Genomic DNA, 16,991 nt, shown 5'->3' with positions numbered 1-16,991 from the left:
ACTTGTGGGTTTCATAATTTAAAAACGAAAACAAAACAAAAGCTTCTGGTACCAGATCCCCAGATTTTAGAACGTTATGAGCACTTGCAGAATGCGCTTGAGTTGTTTTAATCGGTATAACAACATCTTACTGCCACCTAGTGGGCAACGTAAAAGCGACCAACACATTAAAGTGGGTGAATATATCTGGTGAAAAGCGATTTTACTTTCACGTGTCCAAATAAAAGAGAAAGAAACCCTAGATATTGAATGGTGCTAGAAGGTTTATAATATAAAAAGGCTTAGCTTTGCAACCAAGGAGAGAGAAGAGAAGGATGCAGGCAGGAGTAAGAAGAGGAGATGGGAATTCTTTAAGACCATTCATTATCCCTGTATCGTGGAAATGTCGCCTCCTCTTCTCTGAATGCCTTGATGTGCTCCATGCCTTGGGCAGCAGGGCCTACCTTTTCAACCATTTCATTTTCCTCCACTTAGCCCAAATGAGAAGTATGCAGTACACCCATAATGTTAAACACAGCTTTAGTGACCACCCACGCGAGAGACATAGCCAAGTATGAACAACCATCAGAGACCTCTGTCTCCATTCTGGTCTGAGAGGATATGGATTTGGGTTTCTACAGGGTTTCCTTCCATCCACAAGGCTGCCGTGGCAGGCCCCTGTGAGGGCTGGAACACTTCTTGTCTTCTTGTCTGAATTGAGGAGCCAAATTTTCCCCATTTTTGCAGAGGCTGGCTGAGCTAGGGACTTAGGCAAGAAAGAGCTGGCCTAAGTGCAGACCTCAGGAGGCGGAATCGAAGTCAGGACCCTGAGGGCAGATGCCTACAAACCAATACGAACAGCGCTGGCAGGGATCACTGAACTTGACACAGCTGGGGTTATCACTCTGTGGGTGAAGGGCTCCCTTCTGCCTGGTCAGCAGCACTGCACAAAGTTAGCTGGGCTGGTTTTGCTCTCAGGCTCACAGCTGTGATGGGCTCGGGCAGGTCTTGATGTTCAGCATTTCTGTTCAGGTGTAGTACCTCAACTCTCCTGGGTAGTCCAACAGCTTTTAGAGGATTGCATGCTCCTAGCAGATGCTGTTCAGTGCTGGTTTTCTCTGTCCTCACTGGTTGGTACAACTGTCCAAAAATTACACTAATGATCAGAGAAATTTTGGGCACTTTCTTTTAATAATTGTTCTTTAATGCAGTGAGAATTGAAATACAAAGTAAACACATCTACCCACCTCCAGGTGATAGCCAAAGAACTGATAGGGCCCTGCAGGGACAGCATTATTTATTGGGTCAAGGAGACAGCTTTGCAGAACTTGTTTATTTTCACAACTCTGTAGATTCTGTCATCACTTACACAGGCAAAAGAAAGGTTTGACCGGATGGTGCTTTAGCAACTGTATTCCCACATCTCACCATGACTAGAAGGATCAAGTTGAGCGCTCTGTTTTGTCATGCTCAGTCAAACACATTAATGACATGCTCAGTCCTGTTACTATCACAGGAACCCCGCAGGGTGTCTGACATTGATACCGCGAGGAAACAGACTCGGTCCACTCACAAGGAGAAGAAAGGGAAAGAAATTAAACACAACTTTCCTGTGGGTGGTGTGTTTGCAGAGGAAAGATATCACTTCATCCCCAAACACTGGCATATGCCCCAGAGGTAAGCTACAGGAGTAAGTAAGTATACCTGTTACACCTCTGTACTACCTAATGGTGGACTTCACAAAGCTTCAGTTCGTATTTAACCAGCAGTATCGCTTCAGCAGTGACAGTATTAGCTGCAGCTGGAAGTCAGAATGAACCTCCCATAGAAACACACACCACCGCCTAGCAATCCTCAGCCTGACAGGATCCTCAGGGACCCTCAGCAGTCAGCAGACACACAGCTAGCCCCACTAGTCTAGCCTTAACAAGAGCCAACAGGGAAAAGGCTTCTCTAATTGGTAGTTTTAATTGTGGTCATTCTGATCCAGTAACACATAGAACAGATGTTTTCCACTACCCTTTCTCCAACAAAGTCTTCTACGCTATAGATTTTCTCTCATTCATGACAAGCAATACAATATATTTGTTAAAATGTCCTTGTAAACCATGAGGAGAATAAAACCAACTGCAAGTTTCACCAGCACAATACTGAACATCTGCTGCATCTGTTCCAGGAAATGGTGACAGGCATCTTGCTACAGCATGCTATGCTAATTTTTCCAAGATATTCTTATATTAGGTCATTTAAATGTACAGACAGAACCTGTACAACCATTTCTAATCTACTTCAGTATCCTAAATCACTCCCTGCTTCTGTAACTTACGTGCCATTGTGACGATGACACCCTGCCACAAACAAGCACTTGCCCAAACTGAATCATACCTGAGGGCCTGAATATGGCATGGCTTGCACTAACACAGCCTTTAACACAGCTGAGGAAAGGAAGGATTTATAAGTTTCACTCTGGACACGGTAAACCCTACCAACTTCAGAAGAGCTGTACAAATGGATGACATTCAGCACAGTGATGATGTAGCAGAGTATTGCTCTTATTTCATATTAACAGCATAACTTAATTTCATCAATTTAAGCACAAAAATCAGTCTTTGGTTTAAGTATTTCATCACTGGACAAAGAAAGAATTGTGCCTGTGTTCTCCATTTGGACCCTAAAGATTGATATATATTTGCATTTCATTGTGGATTCTGTCTACAAAATTTTTCATTTTTTTATTATGTTCAGAAATCTTGATAGTACAGCAGAAGCCAGAAAGTCTTTCTTGCTGCTCTTTTGAATTCTTTTTAATGCCTACACACACATAATCACATATGAACTTCAAATTAGTGTTATTTAACATTATATTCTGCAGATAAAACCCATTATCCTTCAGCACTTCCTTCCCTCAAAAGTGGCCTGATTGTTTTCTATGTTGCTGCATTGATTTTATTGGTTTTCTCCTTCGCTTATTCGTATTTTGGAAGATCTGCGGGATGTTAACATTATGAGAAATGCATACCTCTCAACCTCTCTTTTTTTTTTCGACTTTTCAGTATGACTACTCTTCAAATCATTACTCTTTCTTACAGCTCAAAACACCAGCAAAAAGAGAAGAGCGGGACAACCATAATTATTTTCTCTGTGCATGCATGGAGGCCATGATTGTCACGTCCCTTACAAGCAGTGAGATTAGGAAAGCTCGGTATTAAGTTCAGCAGTAGTAGAGATGGATCATGTAAGGCAGTATTCTCTCACCACATTTTAGCAAGCTTAACCATAAGGTCACCTGAACCCGAAATCAGTGGGAGTACAAGGACTCTTCAAGCACTTTTATCCATCAGGCCCAGAGTGCATAACACTTTGCACAAGCCAATGGGCTTTGTCCATCTTCCATTTAATGACTTGTCCCTGATAGAGGAGGAAAGACAAATTTAAACAGCCGCATTGAACTGAAGATCAGATTTTATCCTGCTTCCAACATTTTTGGAAGTATAATCAGAGACTGGCCACCATCAACTCACTGTGAAAAAACAGGACAAGGGGACTTCATGTGCCATCAATTCCAGTTCCCCTGCAGGTAGACATTTAATACAACTTTTTATAATTTGCTCACTGCACACTGATCAAGCCCTATAGCTGTGTAGGTATTTTGCTTCCATACCTGTCAGAAGGTTGTTCCAGAAGCTTCTTTGTCTCATCCTTGGTAACCTTCAGTCTCTTGAGCTGGGCAAATATGCCTGAGTATGATTATTCCTGTGACAACATCAGCGTGAATGTCATTTTATTTGTATGATCCCTAACCTGTAGAACCTCGAGTGGAACTGAAAGGCAAACATGATAAGATGTGGAAAGAAAACAAACTCCTGGAGTGGAGTATGAGCTTTGGGAGAAGGGAACACCAAGATCACACGTCGAGAAGTGCAAGCATGCCTGTAGAGTCATGTTTCTCCCACTTCATTGAAATTTTTTTTATGAATTATCTTTTCAAAGTGTGGTTTCTGTTGTAGTAAAGCCAGAAAAATAGTAAGATGTGTTCAAGACAAAATATGACAGATGCATTGCTAATCCCTTCTTTTACAGAGGCCTGTATTCTTTTAAAATGTTCCTCAGCATTTTCTTTTGGCTCTACACTTTACATCCTGTCTGGAAAGTTACATCCCAATATGTTCTGTATCATTTTTAAAAGCAAAAAACTGTACTGCCCGTTCTGGCACAGGTACTGCACCATCCTGAAAGTACATCTGCCACAGATCACCTGCAGAGATAGGATGTGATGCAGATGTTCCTCTGTCAATGCCTGAACTACCTGTTTGTCCAGAGGATGGCATCCACAGAGCTCTGAGTGCAAAAGATTGATGGTGCCCGCACTTTCGATGGGGCATACCTTCAGCTTCTCACACCTTCACTTTCAAGGATCCTGGTTACAAGTTAACTGTCAGACCTGAACTGTCTCAAACAGATATACCTGGCAAAGCCCTGTTCAGCCAGACGCTGTGCTGCAAAACCTTACCTACAGCTTGTCACAGTTTACTTACCGTCCTCGAAATTTTTGCTCACTGCTGAATTACCCTCGAGGTATGCTTAAGTGTGACATATGCAGCTACTCTGCAATATGAACCACATGTAACTCGGCACTGAGCAAAATGGTCTTTCATGAGGCAAACAAACTGGTATTAAAAGGCACGTTGTAAGCCTCGGTTCTGTTTAACCACGTTCTTCATGCAGCCAGCACCTGCATGACATGGGGCTCGGCTCATTCATGAATTGATGCCTATATGGCAGCCATTCAAGGCTTTAGACCTAAAACTGTATGTTAGTTTGCGTTTAGTTCATGTACTAGGGTAGAAGATAAAAGCTTGGGTCAGTATAGATGGATGGATATAACCACGTATGACGAAATGCCCACAGAACCCACACTGCCGCAGATAAGAGATAAAAGGTGGGAGAAATCTTGCTGCAGTCCCCTCCTGCAATCACGCACGGGACTACACACACGCACGCTCTTTTCGCATTTTCCTTTATTCTTTTTCTCTGGAGAAGCACAGCACCGACCCCCCCCCGGCCGGCACCCCTCCGCTGATGCCGGCGCAGCCGCCGTGAGGCGAGGCCGGGGGCCAGGCTCCTCCTCGCCACCGCCCCTCGGCGGGGACGTGCACTGGCTCGGCGGGCCATGGAGGCCGGGCGGCGGTGGCTGCGGGCGGGCGGCAGGACGCGGGCCGGGGGCAGCGCCCCGCTGGTGGCCGTGCTGGCGGTGCTGCTGCTGGTGGTGCACGGCGCGGCCGCGGAGGCGGAGGATCCGCGGCCGCCTCGGCAGCGCGGGGACGAGCAGTGCCACTACTACGCCGGAGGACAGGTCTACCCCGGGGAGGCGGCGCGCGTGCCCGTTACCGACCACTCGCTGCACCTCAGCCAGGCCAAGAGTAGGTGCGGGGCCGGCGGGAGGAGGCGAAGGAGGAGGAGGAGGAGGAGAAGAAGGAGAAGGGGGGTGCACGGAGCCGTTAGCGGCTGTGGGGGGCGGCGGGGCCGCCACGTCAGGCCGAGCGCCCGGGGCGGGGCGCCCTGTGCCCGGGGTCCCGCCGTGAGCGTTTGTGTCCCGCCCCGCGGTTCTGTCGTGGCAAACGGACGGCTGATCTAACGTTTAACAGATACTTTCCGAGGCCTGCCTTTCCAGAAGTATAAGTGGATTAAGAGAAACGTGTCATTAAACGATACACAGGCATATTTTGCGCGCTCGCTGCGATTAAAAGTACTGAAAGGTCACCTCACGCACATTTTACCTCAGGGAAACGGTCGTGCCGTGTCATGGGTCTCCTGCACCGCCTCGCACATTGCAGCACCGTGAGGGCAAACACGCAGAGGGCAGACGGATTATACATCCCTACAACAGCAAAAGAGCTTTTAATTAGACAGCAGTACTGCTCGCACTCATCACTGGGTTTGGTTCATCACTTTTGTGCCTGCATGAGTTAATTGCACTGTGGCAGATGCAGGTGCAAACAGCTTTATTGGAGTTGCAGTGTAATAATGTTCAGGGGCACCTCTGCCCTTGGAAACTCCAGTTTTGTGGAGCAGAGAGTGGAAAGACGGTGGTTTTTTTTAAACTACTGGACATCTTTCGAGTAGTTTTAAGTCCTTTCCCTGCACCAAGCTGGGACATAACTTCCATTTTGAATGTTTTTTAACAGATGCAATGAGAAAAAGCAGTCAAGATACACGTAACCAATATTGTTTGTTTTTTCCTCCCTTTGTAATGCAAATTATTACAGTATCTCAGACAAGTATTTTTAAAGAAAAAAAGTCTTTAATTTAAAAAAAATCTCCAAATACAGCACATTTAATTTCTCTGCTGCCTTCCTCCTTATCTGAAGGTTAGCTGACCTTCAGTCATATCCTACAACATGATATGATTGGGGTGGCTGTTTTTTTTTAAAGAACAACATATTTGAAACACTTCTGAAAAGCTCTAAATAACTCAGACATCAATACCAGCATTCACTTGAAAAACAGTCCCTTACCTACAAAGACTCAACAAAAAGGCATTGGAGAGAAGTCCTGAGCTTGGTATATGATCAGAAAGAATTCTACAGAAGAGCCAAGAGGAAGAGCATTTCTTAAAAAAAAAAATCAAAGTAAACTGAAATTATCAGTCATGGCTACTGATTTTCTGTACTTGCATTACTGTATCCCTTGTGGGTTATACAAAGTGAAACCAACAGAGACTGTTACCACTTACAGGCATGGCTGTGTCTGATGTTTTGGGGTATTTTTTTTGCGATCTTTGTTGTATATACCCTCTAACTATATTTTGCAGCTGTGGGTTGCCTGAGAAAAGACAACTAACAATGTAGTCATCATCTAGATAATAATTAAGATTCTATATATTTTTCTCAACAGCAAAGTAGCTTCCTGGAGCTGCATGTCAATGTCCTTGACATCACAAGTATACTCAGATCAGTTGGGTTGGACCTTATATCTCCAGCATACCCTACATTTGTCTCAGAATTCACATTGAAAATAGTACCTATCAGAATAATTTCTAATATTTTAAAATTCAAGGTTAATCCCTTTCAATAGGAATAGTAAATACCTTTCATCGGTTTTAATTTGATTTCTTTTAATACAGCCATCTTCAAGACACAATTTGCTTAGGAGTTGCAATTTAACATATACTGCATTTTTAGGCATTTGCTTCTAAACATGTTGTAGCGTGTATTTTCATGTAGACTTGAACTGCAAGTAGATTTTCGTGGCTGAAGAGTAACAATATGAATTTGGACCATCTTATGCTTCTGGTTCACAGCAGTTATTCAGACCAAAATAGCGTAGTTTCCTGAAATCTAAACGAGTTTCTCCTTCAGTCTGACAGATGTTCTGTCATGAGCTGCTAGTGAACATGTGGTTTGTTAAATATGCGGAGATCATGTTTGTGTGGCCTTGATTATGTGATTGTGTGAGTGATTCAAAAGGCTCATATACAGCACAAGTAAGTCAAATTAATTACTTTCCATGCATACGTAAATGTACAGGTCTTCATCATTCTGTAACCTCTGCCAGCTTTGAACTTTCTAAAGTAGTAAGTTTGTTTCTGTAATTGTGTGTGGTAGGTTGTTTTTCAAGCAAAGGAAAAGAACAGTTGTCCTTGTGCATGAGCTGGCTAATAAGCAGCTTTGTTTGAACATGTGCTTTGTACTCTGACTGTAATTTGAATGTTCTTCCTATTCCAGTCTCCAAGCCAGCACCATACTGGGAAGGAACAGCAGTCATTAATGGAGAGTTTAAAGAGCTGAAATTAACCGATTATGAAGGAAAATATCTTGTGTTCTTCTTCTATCCTCTTGACTTGTAAGTATGACCTTAGTAGACAAATCGAGTGCACCTACACTAGACCACTAATTCATTCATTTTTCTCTTTTTTTGGGGTCTTTTCTGTTTGGAAAGGGTTTGGGGAATCAAAACGGAGTGATAGAAGAAAATGCATTATTTGCTTTTGTATTTTCATCTTGCATCAGTAAAATTGCAACACAATATTTGTCATACTGGTGTGTCCGCTGTTTTGTGTCTCCACGTAGAAATAAACTTCGGTCTGTAGTACCCAGTAGGCAACCTCTACGTTTCATATTATGCTGTAAGTTGCTGCTGCTAACAAAGGAGAGCATCCCATCTATATTTTCCAGAGTATGTGTAGCATGTTAGGAGATGACGTTTTCCCTTTAAGTTCATCCCATAACATCCTAAGAACATTTAACATTACTCTCCTTTATTTGCAGTGCAGTAAGTCCACTGGCTGAGTGAAAACATTTCTATGAAACAATCCTGTTCTTTGCCACAAAAATGAGGAAAAAAAGAAGCAGTATAGTGACAAAGATGCATAACTAGCTTACTTTTATATAGAGGAATAACTTGCCTTTTGGCCCTTAGCTTCAAAGCCCTAGAAATTGTGATTTTTTACCACTTTATTTCTTCTGTAGTGGAAAAATTTCAAGTCAAAATAGTCAATATCTGCAGATGTACACTGTAACAAGTTACCAATATATTCCTCTGAAAAACTTGGCATGTTGTGCTTAAATTCAGTCCCTTAATATTCATAAAGTCTAAATGAAAGTAACTATAAGAACACTTTTTATCCAGACTGCAAACTGACTGACCGTAGGTTTCTAATATTCAGTAATACACTGTATCAAAGCTAGAATCAGACTGGAAAACTTGTCAGGCAACATTTTGGTAAATAATTGAAGAAGCAGTAAAAAAAATAAGCTGAAATATTTCTGATAAGTACACCGCTCTTTTTTTTTTTTACTTAAAAAATTTAACTGCTTTGAAAAAGCAACTTATTAGTTAAACTGAGAACTTACTGGATGTTCATGAAATTTTGACTATATTTTCTTTTAAATTATCTAGTACGTTTGTATGTCCTACTGAGATAATCGCCTTCAGTGACAGAATTGAAGAATTCAGAGCAATAAATACCGAAGTAGTAGCATGTTCTGTGGACTCAAAGTTCACTCACTTAGCATGGTATGTATCTTACGCTTGTCTTTTACTAAAAATTATTCATGGGTCCATCTGAGCTGAGGAACTGTGTCCCCAGATTTATAGCGTGTATAAATATAATGTGTAAAAGCATGATGCTATTGATACAAATGTTAAAAATATTTTTCATTGGTAAAAAATGTTAACTCTAGTGTGTGAAAAGTACCTCTATCTTTGAAGCTTGTTTAATATGCATTGCTTGAAATATGTCATGTTCCAGTCCAAAATACGTCAAATACAAAAAAAAGAGATAAGGACGCCAGTCTCTGTAAAAGTGAGTTGCACTCTCCCAGTTCATTAGTATGTTGGACTACACTGGTATAAAGCAAATACGACTGTGAAGAAAGAGGTCTTTATTAGTAGATACGGCCAAATACTGCAAAAGATCTACTGAACCATAGATAGCATTCATCTTCCTTGTGTGCAGAGCAAAAAAGAGAACTGTTACTTGCACAAAATCCTTCTGTCCGTACTGTTCTGGTTTTTGACTTAAGTTGGTGAAGAGAACATAAATCTTTATGAAGAATACATGTGTATCTCGTTTCTTTCAAAGGATTAATACTCCGCGAAAACAAGGAGGACTTGGACCTATGAAGATTCCCCTTCTTTCCGATTTGACGCACCAAATTTCAAAGGATTATGGTGTATATCTGGAAGATCAAGGGCATACCCTTAGGTATTTCACTTGGTTACAGTTCGTGTTGTCTTGGAGTAGTACTTACTATTTCATATCTAAAGATGCATTTGGAATTTCTCTTTTATGCCCTCCATTGAGCGATATATATTAATACCAAAGTGGTTTTTGTGTGTGTGTGTGCAATAGCACATCCCATGATCTTACACTGTGAGTACTTCAAGCTCCCGTTTATGGTATACTAGCAAGCCTGCCGCTCACTTGCAGCATATACATACAAAAGAGCTTACCTTCTCATTTACACAGTTTAAATGTTACAATAACACATCATGCCGGTTATCTATACCCTTGTACAAAGAAAGTAATTTGTGTTAAGGAACTTTCATATGAAGTCTTCCTTTAATTCTTGAAAAATATGAGGACTCAGCAGCCTGATTGGGGTCATAGTAACCCCCCACAGATACAGGCATACTTCTTTGTTGACGAGCTATGCAGCACCAGAATGTGGTACTGTTGCAAAGCAAGAGCAGTTTTGACTTGCGAATTCATGCCCAGGGACAAAATAAGTACTCAAGAACACACCAAAAAAAATAGCCATAATGAGTCAGAACAGGGGGCATATTTGATAACCCAATGTAACAACAGGCATCAGCAGATGCAAGGGCAAGGCAAGCACGCAGCGAGAATTCCCCAGAATTGCTGTTACTCAGGGACCTCCCAGGTCAAGACTAGAGTCAAGACTGCTGGTAACTAACAGCTTTAAAAGTTGTATATTTCGTAAACTTGATCAATTCCTTTTGGGAACCGCCTAATGCCATAGCATCTGCAACATCCCCTGGTAGGGCGTACCAAAGTTTAGTTTTGCATTCTGCATGAAAGTATCTTTTTGTTCATTTCTAATTTGCCCTCGGCTCGTCTGATAGCCTGAGTAGAGAACAGTGGGTCAGTAGTATTCTAAGGAGGTGGGGGTATTGTATAGGACTTGCAGGGATCAAATTCCTCCCATCCAGCAGACATAAAAGTGTGTTTGAACACAACAATGTAATTAGTTCTGTTTCCTACAAAATATATATATTTTTTTTTTCCACAGAGGCCTTTTCATAATTGACGATAAGAGAATTCTTCGACAGATCACCATGAACGACCTTCCCGTTGGGAGATCAGTGGATGAAACTCTCCGTTTGGTACAAGCATTCCAGTACACAGACAAACATGGAGAAGGTGCTCTTTTAAATTCTTTCAAGTTGAAGATAGTCTTACTTACCCTGAAAGTTGTCTTTGTAGCTTTTGGAAGAAGGTTACTCAGTAGCATTAGAGACTAGCCTTACCAACCGAATGAAGTGGTTTGGCTGTCCCACGACAAGATTCTGTGGTCCTTGTTCCCCCATAGGCTGTTTCTAGTGTACTAATTTTCATTTTGCTTCACATCTATGTGAACTCAGCATAGAGCGTTCCCCAGCCTGAACAGAGGCATTGCGTGCTACATGTCAAAAGCAGAAAGCTCTAAAAACACCATGCCCTGAAGAACCAGGCCAAATATTTCGATATGTTCTGACATCCTGAAAGAATTGAGATGCAGGCAGTCCTTGTCCTTTATCATTTGTTGATGATCTGTGACAAATAACAGTGCGCTTCACGTCAAGAAACACGGTGTTACTGTGTTAGGCTGCCATTCCTGTGTTCTTTACGAGCACTATGTGATCACTTTCCCCAGACAAAGAAGCTTTCACTGACTTGTCATTACTCTGTCTCAAGTATGGCTGGCTATATTCCCCCACTACAGTTCAGGCATAGGATAAACTTCTCACACTTTTTTTTAAATAATACGTTTAAACAAATACATCAATTAGAACGTTTGTTCAATTGTTAATACACATATTCAGCAGCTTAGCCTCCATTTCAACTCAGTTTCACTTGGTATTTAGAAGTACCTTTAGCTGAAGGTACAAATCAGTATTATGCTTTGCTGTATGGAATTTTAAAAGCTAAATGCTGATACTTAGGATTTGTGTACTTGAGTAAGGAAATTGAGTCTCTTATTTAGATAGAAAGCTGTCTTAGAGAATCTTGATCTGTGCAGTGTGTTTCCAGGATATCACTTTTTCCACCTGTACATGAAAACTTTGTAGCTTCCTCATGAATGCTGAGAGCCTCCCTAGAGGTTTTACTGGATTCTTTGCACAGAACAGGAGAAAAAGTTCTTCACAGTTCCTGAACTGTATTTGTTGTATGTAATTTATCTGATAGCACACCTTAAACCGTTGTAACACAACATATCTCATTGGGCTAAAGCCTCACAAGGAGAGTTCTGAATAGATGTGCAACTGTACCGATAGTCACAGCATTTAGTTGCACTGCATGTGAACTGCATGCTGTAGTCCCTTTTCTCCTTAACAGGGCTTCAAATAAAACCACTCAGTCTCTTCTGGGAACTCTGAACTGAGAAAGGTAGATAGGTCTCTGTGTAGCCACCTGAACTTTATCATGAAACTTTCATGTCCAGACAGAATGGGTGTTCGTTTTCAGGTGCTATTTTGCCAGTACTTTGTCTAAAACAGCATGAGAATTAAACCAAGGTATAGACATCCACCCAGAAATGGGCAGCTTTCAGTTAACAGAAGTGCTAGGTGGTATCAGTCATGAACTGGTACTGACACCATCCCTTGTATAACAAAAACTGTGTATCTATTAGTGGCAGATACTTAAATCTGACACTTAGTGCTGTTTTACTTCAAGTTCAGAAGAGAATTCAGAAAGGGAAGCATGTATAACTTTACTGAGTACAAAATTTAAGTGTGTTATTTTTACAAACTTATCTCTTTTTTTTCCTCCAGTTTGCCCTGCTGGTTGGAAACCTGGCAGTGAAACAGTAAGTCACTTTTGATATTTAAATGCATGTATTCTTGGAAAACACACAATTATCATTTCCACTAAAATCAAATCCAAACACTTTGCAACTTCCAATAAGGTGATATAAGTCAACTCACAACATTATAGCTAAAGCTTGAGTGGAAGTTGGAAGCTCCTGCTTCCAATACTCGACCATACAAATTCTTGGTTCTGTGGAGTCTACGTATGGATCCTAGGCACTCCCCAGGAAAAATGATGCAAGCTCACAGGCTGCTTTCAGCTCTGACAGAGACAGTGTGCTACTGTCGCAGCTCCAGCAGAGAGCACTGCTTTGCTGTGCAGGAGCTCTTCTGCCTTTCTCAGTACTCGCCTATGAGTGAACGCAAGCAGAAGAGCTGGGGTTCAGATAAACACCCATTGAACTCGTTTGTCTTCTCTGCGCTTGGGTCAAGCCTCAGCAGAATAACGAAGCTTTTACTAGAGGTCTGAGCTGCCTAGTTCAGATGAGATCATGGTCGTTAATTTGAGAATGCGGCTTTCTTCTGAATCGTCTGGTGATGACTGAGCATTGTTGTTTCAGAGCTGTCTCAACAAAAAGCAGGTCCCGCAGCCTCTAACTAAGGAGAGCAGTGAGCATCTTAATAAAAGCATGATAATAAAAACAAGAATATTTCTTTACTGGATATGAAAATTTTCCAGGACGATTGGAGTCACCTCTTTAAAGCCAGCGGAAGATTGTCTTAGTGGACAAAGCTGTATAATAAGAGCATAAGGTGAAAGAGGGCTTGCCGACCTCATAGAAAGACGCTTTCTGGCACTGAAAAGTTCTGCCCTGCATAACCACAGGTTACCTAATAATACATAGGCAGTTCTCTTTCTCCTCTTTGCAAAAGGTGCAGATAACTTAAATAGCAGGGTAGTTCAGAAACACTTTCTCAAAGATGTAGCCATGCCTTGTAAATGTGTTTGATTTAATTAGATCAAACCAGAGGAAGCCATGAGAGTGTGGTGGCCAAGGGAAGAACTGTAAGTAAATTCTAAGGCACTTGATTACAGATACTAGTTCATTACAATAGCTTGTTCTGGGGGCAAGTGACATAGAGGTATTTGCTCTCATCTGCCAAAACTCTTCCTTTGGTAGGCTGCACTCTCTCTTCCCCCAGTTAATTAAATATTGCTGCTACTGCTGTTAGATGTCTTTAAAGATGAACAGTAATCTAATATCAGGTCAGATGGTAAATTACTCTTCCATGTGTTGCTTGTGGGTTGGCCTTGGCATCATCTTTTGAAATACTGTGCTGTTCTGGTTTCACAGTTTGTTGCGTTTGCATGGGTTTGTTTTCAGACTAACATTTCCCTTTTTGTTTCTTGCACAGATAATTCCAGATCCAGCTGGAAAACTGAAGTATTTTGATAAACAAAACTGAAGCTCACTTCTCTTGAATTACATAGGTCACGTTCAACTTGATTTTTGCCAATAAAATTTCCTTAATTTTGTTAACTTTCATGAGTTTGATTAATATATAACTCTAGTTGCTTAAGTGCAAGTCTAACCTGTTTGAAGCACCGATACTTCATTAGTTATTCCTATGAAATACATGTTTTCCCTGAAAGTTTTGGTTAGGTACTTGGTTTTCCCAAAAGATATTTTTCTTAGCAAAACTTATGAATCTAAGCCCAGACTGCTCTGGATAGACTGCTTAATTTCGGTAAAAATCTTGTCAGCTTGGTCACACCCTAGAAGCTAAAGCTAGAAAAGAGTTACATGGTTACGGTACGTGAGATCATAGTCCAGTGGAAGTAGCAGCTAACCCTAAAGCCAGAAATACAGTTGCTGGATTAAATTTCCAGTTTGTCCAAAGCTGGAAAATATTTTTCATTAAGCTCCTAAGCATATAGCCAAGGCTACGTAACTCGGTACAACTGCACGTCATACAGTACTGCTCTTCTAGATCACCTTATTCAAGAGCTGAATCCTTTTTCTACGCTTGTATTTGTAGCAGGTATGCTGATAAGGACAATTCCATTTCACGTGGTCTGAACTTTCCCAGGTCGTGTACGCACTGGTTAGTGTCCTGCACTGCCCCCCTCATTAGCTATGGCTCCTAGTGTTAAGGGAGTAATTGTCGTCTTCCTCGAGGTAAGTGTTGACATGCCCCATGGCCATCAGAAACTCTTGTGGCTAACGTACACAGATTTATTCTTTCAAGGGGCAAACAATACAATCACCTTGTAAGACACGCATAATTCTTGCGTGCACTGGAGATCCCTTTCATAAGAATGTCTTTTCGTGCTCCTTCCCACCTCTCCTTTTAAAATAGAATTCTAGGGTTTGTGCAACTGGAAAAACAGCGCCTGATACCAGAAGTAAAGTTACCTGGCTTTGTAAAGGTCGGTGAGCATTGACCAGCTGCCCGGATTAGTCACTGCACAGAGAGCGGCAGAGGCGGCTGCTTCAGCTCCGACAGGAGTACTTGCCTAAGCACACACCTTGGGCAGAGGGACCTTACAGCCTTTAGCAACCCTGAAACACCAAAGACGTCAACTTGCTCGAATAACTCCAAGCAACAGCAGCACAACTAATGCAGGCCCGGCCTCATGGCTATTCGTAAGCAGCCCAAGGCACAGAACAAGCCCGACATACGTGCCTGCACTGTAGCAGTTGTGCCCTCCTCTCCAGCAACACCAGTAAAACTTTCCCTGCCTCTCCGGCCAGGCCACTCGTTCACACCAAGTACTAGCAGAAGGAACCTTTGTTACACCAAGCCAGCAAATGAGACACAAAAACGGAGATAAGTTATCGCCTGTGTTCTAAACGTTTTCCAGCCTGCAGCCCCTTGCTGAGCCAGGTGAGTAGCAGCTTAGAAGAACAAAACCACGGGTTGTGTCACGACAGCAGATAACAGCAGCAACAGCGTCAAACAAAAGCAGACATGGAAGGCTGTACAAACCCTGAGCAAGGAAAAGAGAACAGCGCCAAGACGTTTACTGAGAAAAAACCCTGATCCTAATCTGCACACTTCTTTGAAAATAGCACATTTAGGTCCACAGCAATGTAGCTGTGCCAAGTTTAAAGGCCTCAGTCCTCTAAACACGTGTAAGGAATGGGCTAAGGAATCATTAAAAAAAACAATAGGAACAACAAGCCTTAAGGAAATAATAGTCCTTGAGCAAAGACCTGACTCCCCATGTTATCTTACATATTTGAAATGAAAGATTATTTCCATGGAAATAGATGGGAGATTTGGGTATGCTGGCAGGGAAGTTTAAGAAGAAAGAGACTGAATAAAAAAAATATACAGACATGGTGGTGTTTGAGACGGGAGAGGTGAGAGCTGGGGCTTGGTAGAAACAAAGGCAGTAGCTCAGCTACACACTGCCTCCAGGGACGAGAGGGACAACTAAGGGTGAGATCCATGAATGAAAGAATATTGGAAACTTGAGGGGGAAGAAACATTGAAGTCTGTCATTCTGGGACCATTGTTCGGATTCGCAGAGGTGTAACACGAGGCAAGACCTTGTGAAGCCCTGAAGACCTTGCTCTCGTCACCTACTAAAGCCCTTCTCTTGCTCTACTATTGAGACCTTGGTTTCCAAGCAGCCTGAGCCCCCGTGTGCCATTTAATGGCATCAGCTGAATTTCGTGCTGTCCTCCATCATCGTACAACAGCCTGAGGAGCAGCTCTGAGCGGTCCAGAGCTTCCCTGGGTAGCAGTTCCCCCAGCTCCAGGAAGCAGTGACAGAAAGCAGGAGTAGAAACTAAAAGGACATGAACGGACCAGATACACCTCTTCAGAGTGTATCAGAGCCTCTGCTCTGAACTGACCTTTGCGGGAAGGATCATGGTCTTTGACCTTCACACGTTTTTATATATATATATATATATATATATATATATCTGACAAACACGGTAAAATAGCAATGAATTGATGAGGTAACTTTCAGGATGATGCTGTGATAGCTGCCATTTCAGAGACTTAAGTGGTTGTTGAATGTTTTATATAGTGTAGTCAGCATGCGGAGGGTTTTTGAGATCTTCCAGCAAAACCACTAAGACGAAAAAAATTTAAATCAGTCTAGTAGCAGCATTACCTTGGACAGGATTATCCAGCAGGCAAAGGAGTTTAAATGTTTGCTTTGCCCTTCCATGTCGTGATCAACAGAGTGCTGCAGTCATCCTCCTACTTTGGGGCTCAAGTTCTGCCTCTTATATTTAGCCCATCTAAAACACGCCTGAGCTGAAGGAGGCTTACTGGGAGACTAAGCAGCATTTGAGTACGTTAGTGTCACACATGGGCTGCAGCTGACAAACACAAAATACAGGCAGTTCCAATTAAACTCCTGAAGTTAATTCTGACTCATTCATGGTAATGAAATGCCGAGGCAGTAGGTACCCACCCCTCTTCTACGTGCACAACTAACTCTTGCCTACTGCTTGGTTTAAGGGTTTCTGAGGTCTTGTTAGCATACCTGGAAGTGGTTCGTGCCCAGCTGTAGG

The 16,991-nt window shown here is 42.2% G+C and overlaps 1 protein-coding gene across 2 annotated transcripts; it reads left to right on the top strand.

Annotated features, from left to right (window-relative positions):
• Positions 1 to 5,105: 5,105 nt before the first annotated feature.
• On the top strand, positions 5,106 to 13,994 carry PRDX4 (peroxiredoxin 4). 2 transcript variants are annotated; one of them, XM_083836198.1, is made up of 8 exons: positions 5,106 to 5,399; positions 7,704 to 7,821; positions 8,878 to 8,994; positions 9,563 to 9,685; positions 10,734 to 10,864; positions 12,478 to 12,512; positions 13,473 to 13,519; positions 13,870 to 13,994. In XM_083836198.1, exons 1-8 carry the CDS (start codon positions 5,150 to 5,152, stop codon positions 13,871 to 13,873), a joined length of 825 nt encoding a protein of 274 aa, XP_083692324.1. In that variant the 5' UTR covers positions 5,106 to 5,149; the 3' UTR covers positions 13,874 to 13,994. The 2 variants fall into 2 exon arrangements, with proteins under 2 accessions (XP_083692324.1, XP_083692323.1); XM_083836197.1 differs by lacking the exon at positions 13,473 to 13,519 and having other exon boundaries at positions 5,107 to 5,399.
• Positions 13,995 to 16,991: the final 2,997 nt, after the last annotated feature.

The sequence above is a fragment of the Anser anser genome (assembly GCF_964211835.1).
Source record: "Anser anser genome assembly, chromosome: 1".
In the NCBI taxonomy this organism is placed as follows: Eukaryota; Metazoa; Chordata; class Aves; order Anseriformes; family Anatidae; genus Anser; species Anser anser.
This window is presented reverse-complemented; position numbering and strand designations above follow the sequence as displayed.

Excerpts from the sequence above, each read along its gene's own strand:
- PRDX4 (XM_083836198.1), top strand. The coding sequence starts at position 5,150 with ATGGAGGCCGGGCGGCGGTGGCTGCGGGCGGGCGGCAGGACGCGGGCC. Across the intron at positions 5,400-7,703 it reads GCACCTCAGCCAGGCCAAGA|TCTCCAAGCCAGCACCATAC; the intron begins GTAGGTGCGGGG and ends TTCCTATTCCAG. Across the intron at positions 9,686-10,733 it reads GATCAAGGGCATACCCTTAG|AGGCCTTTTCATAATTGACG; the intron begins GTATTTCACTTG and ends TTTTTTCCACAG.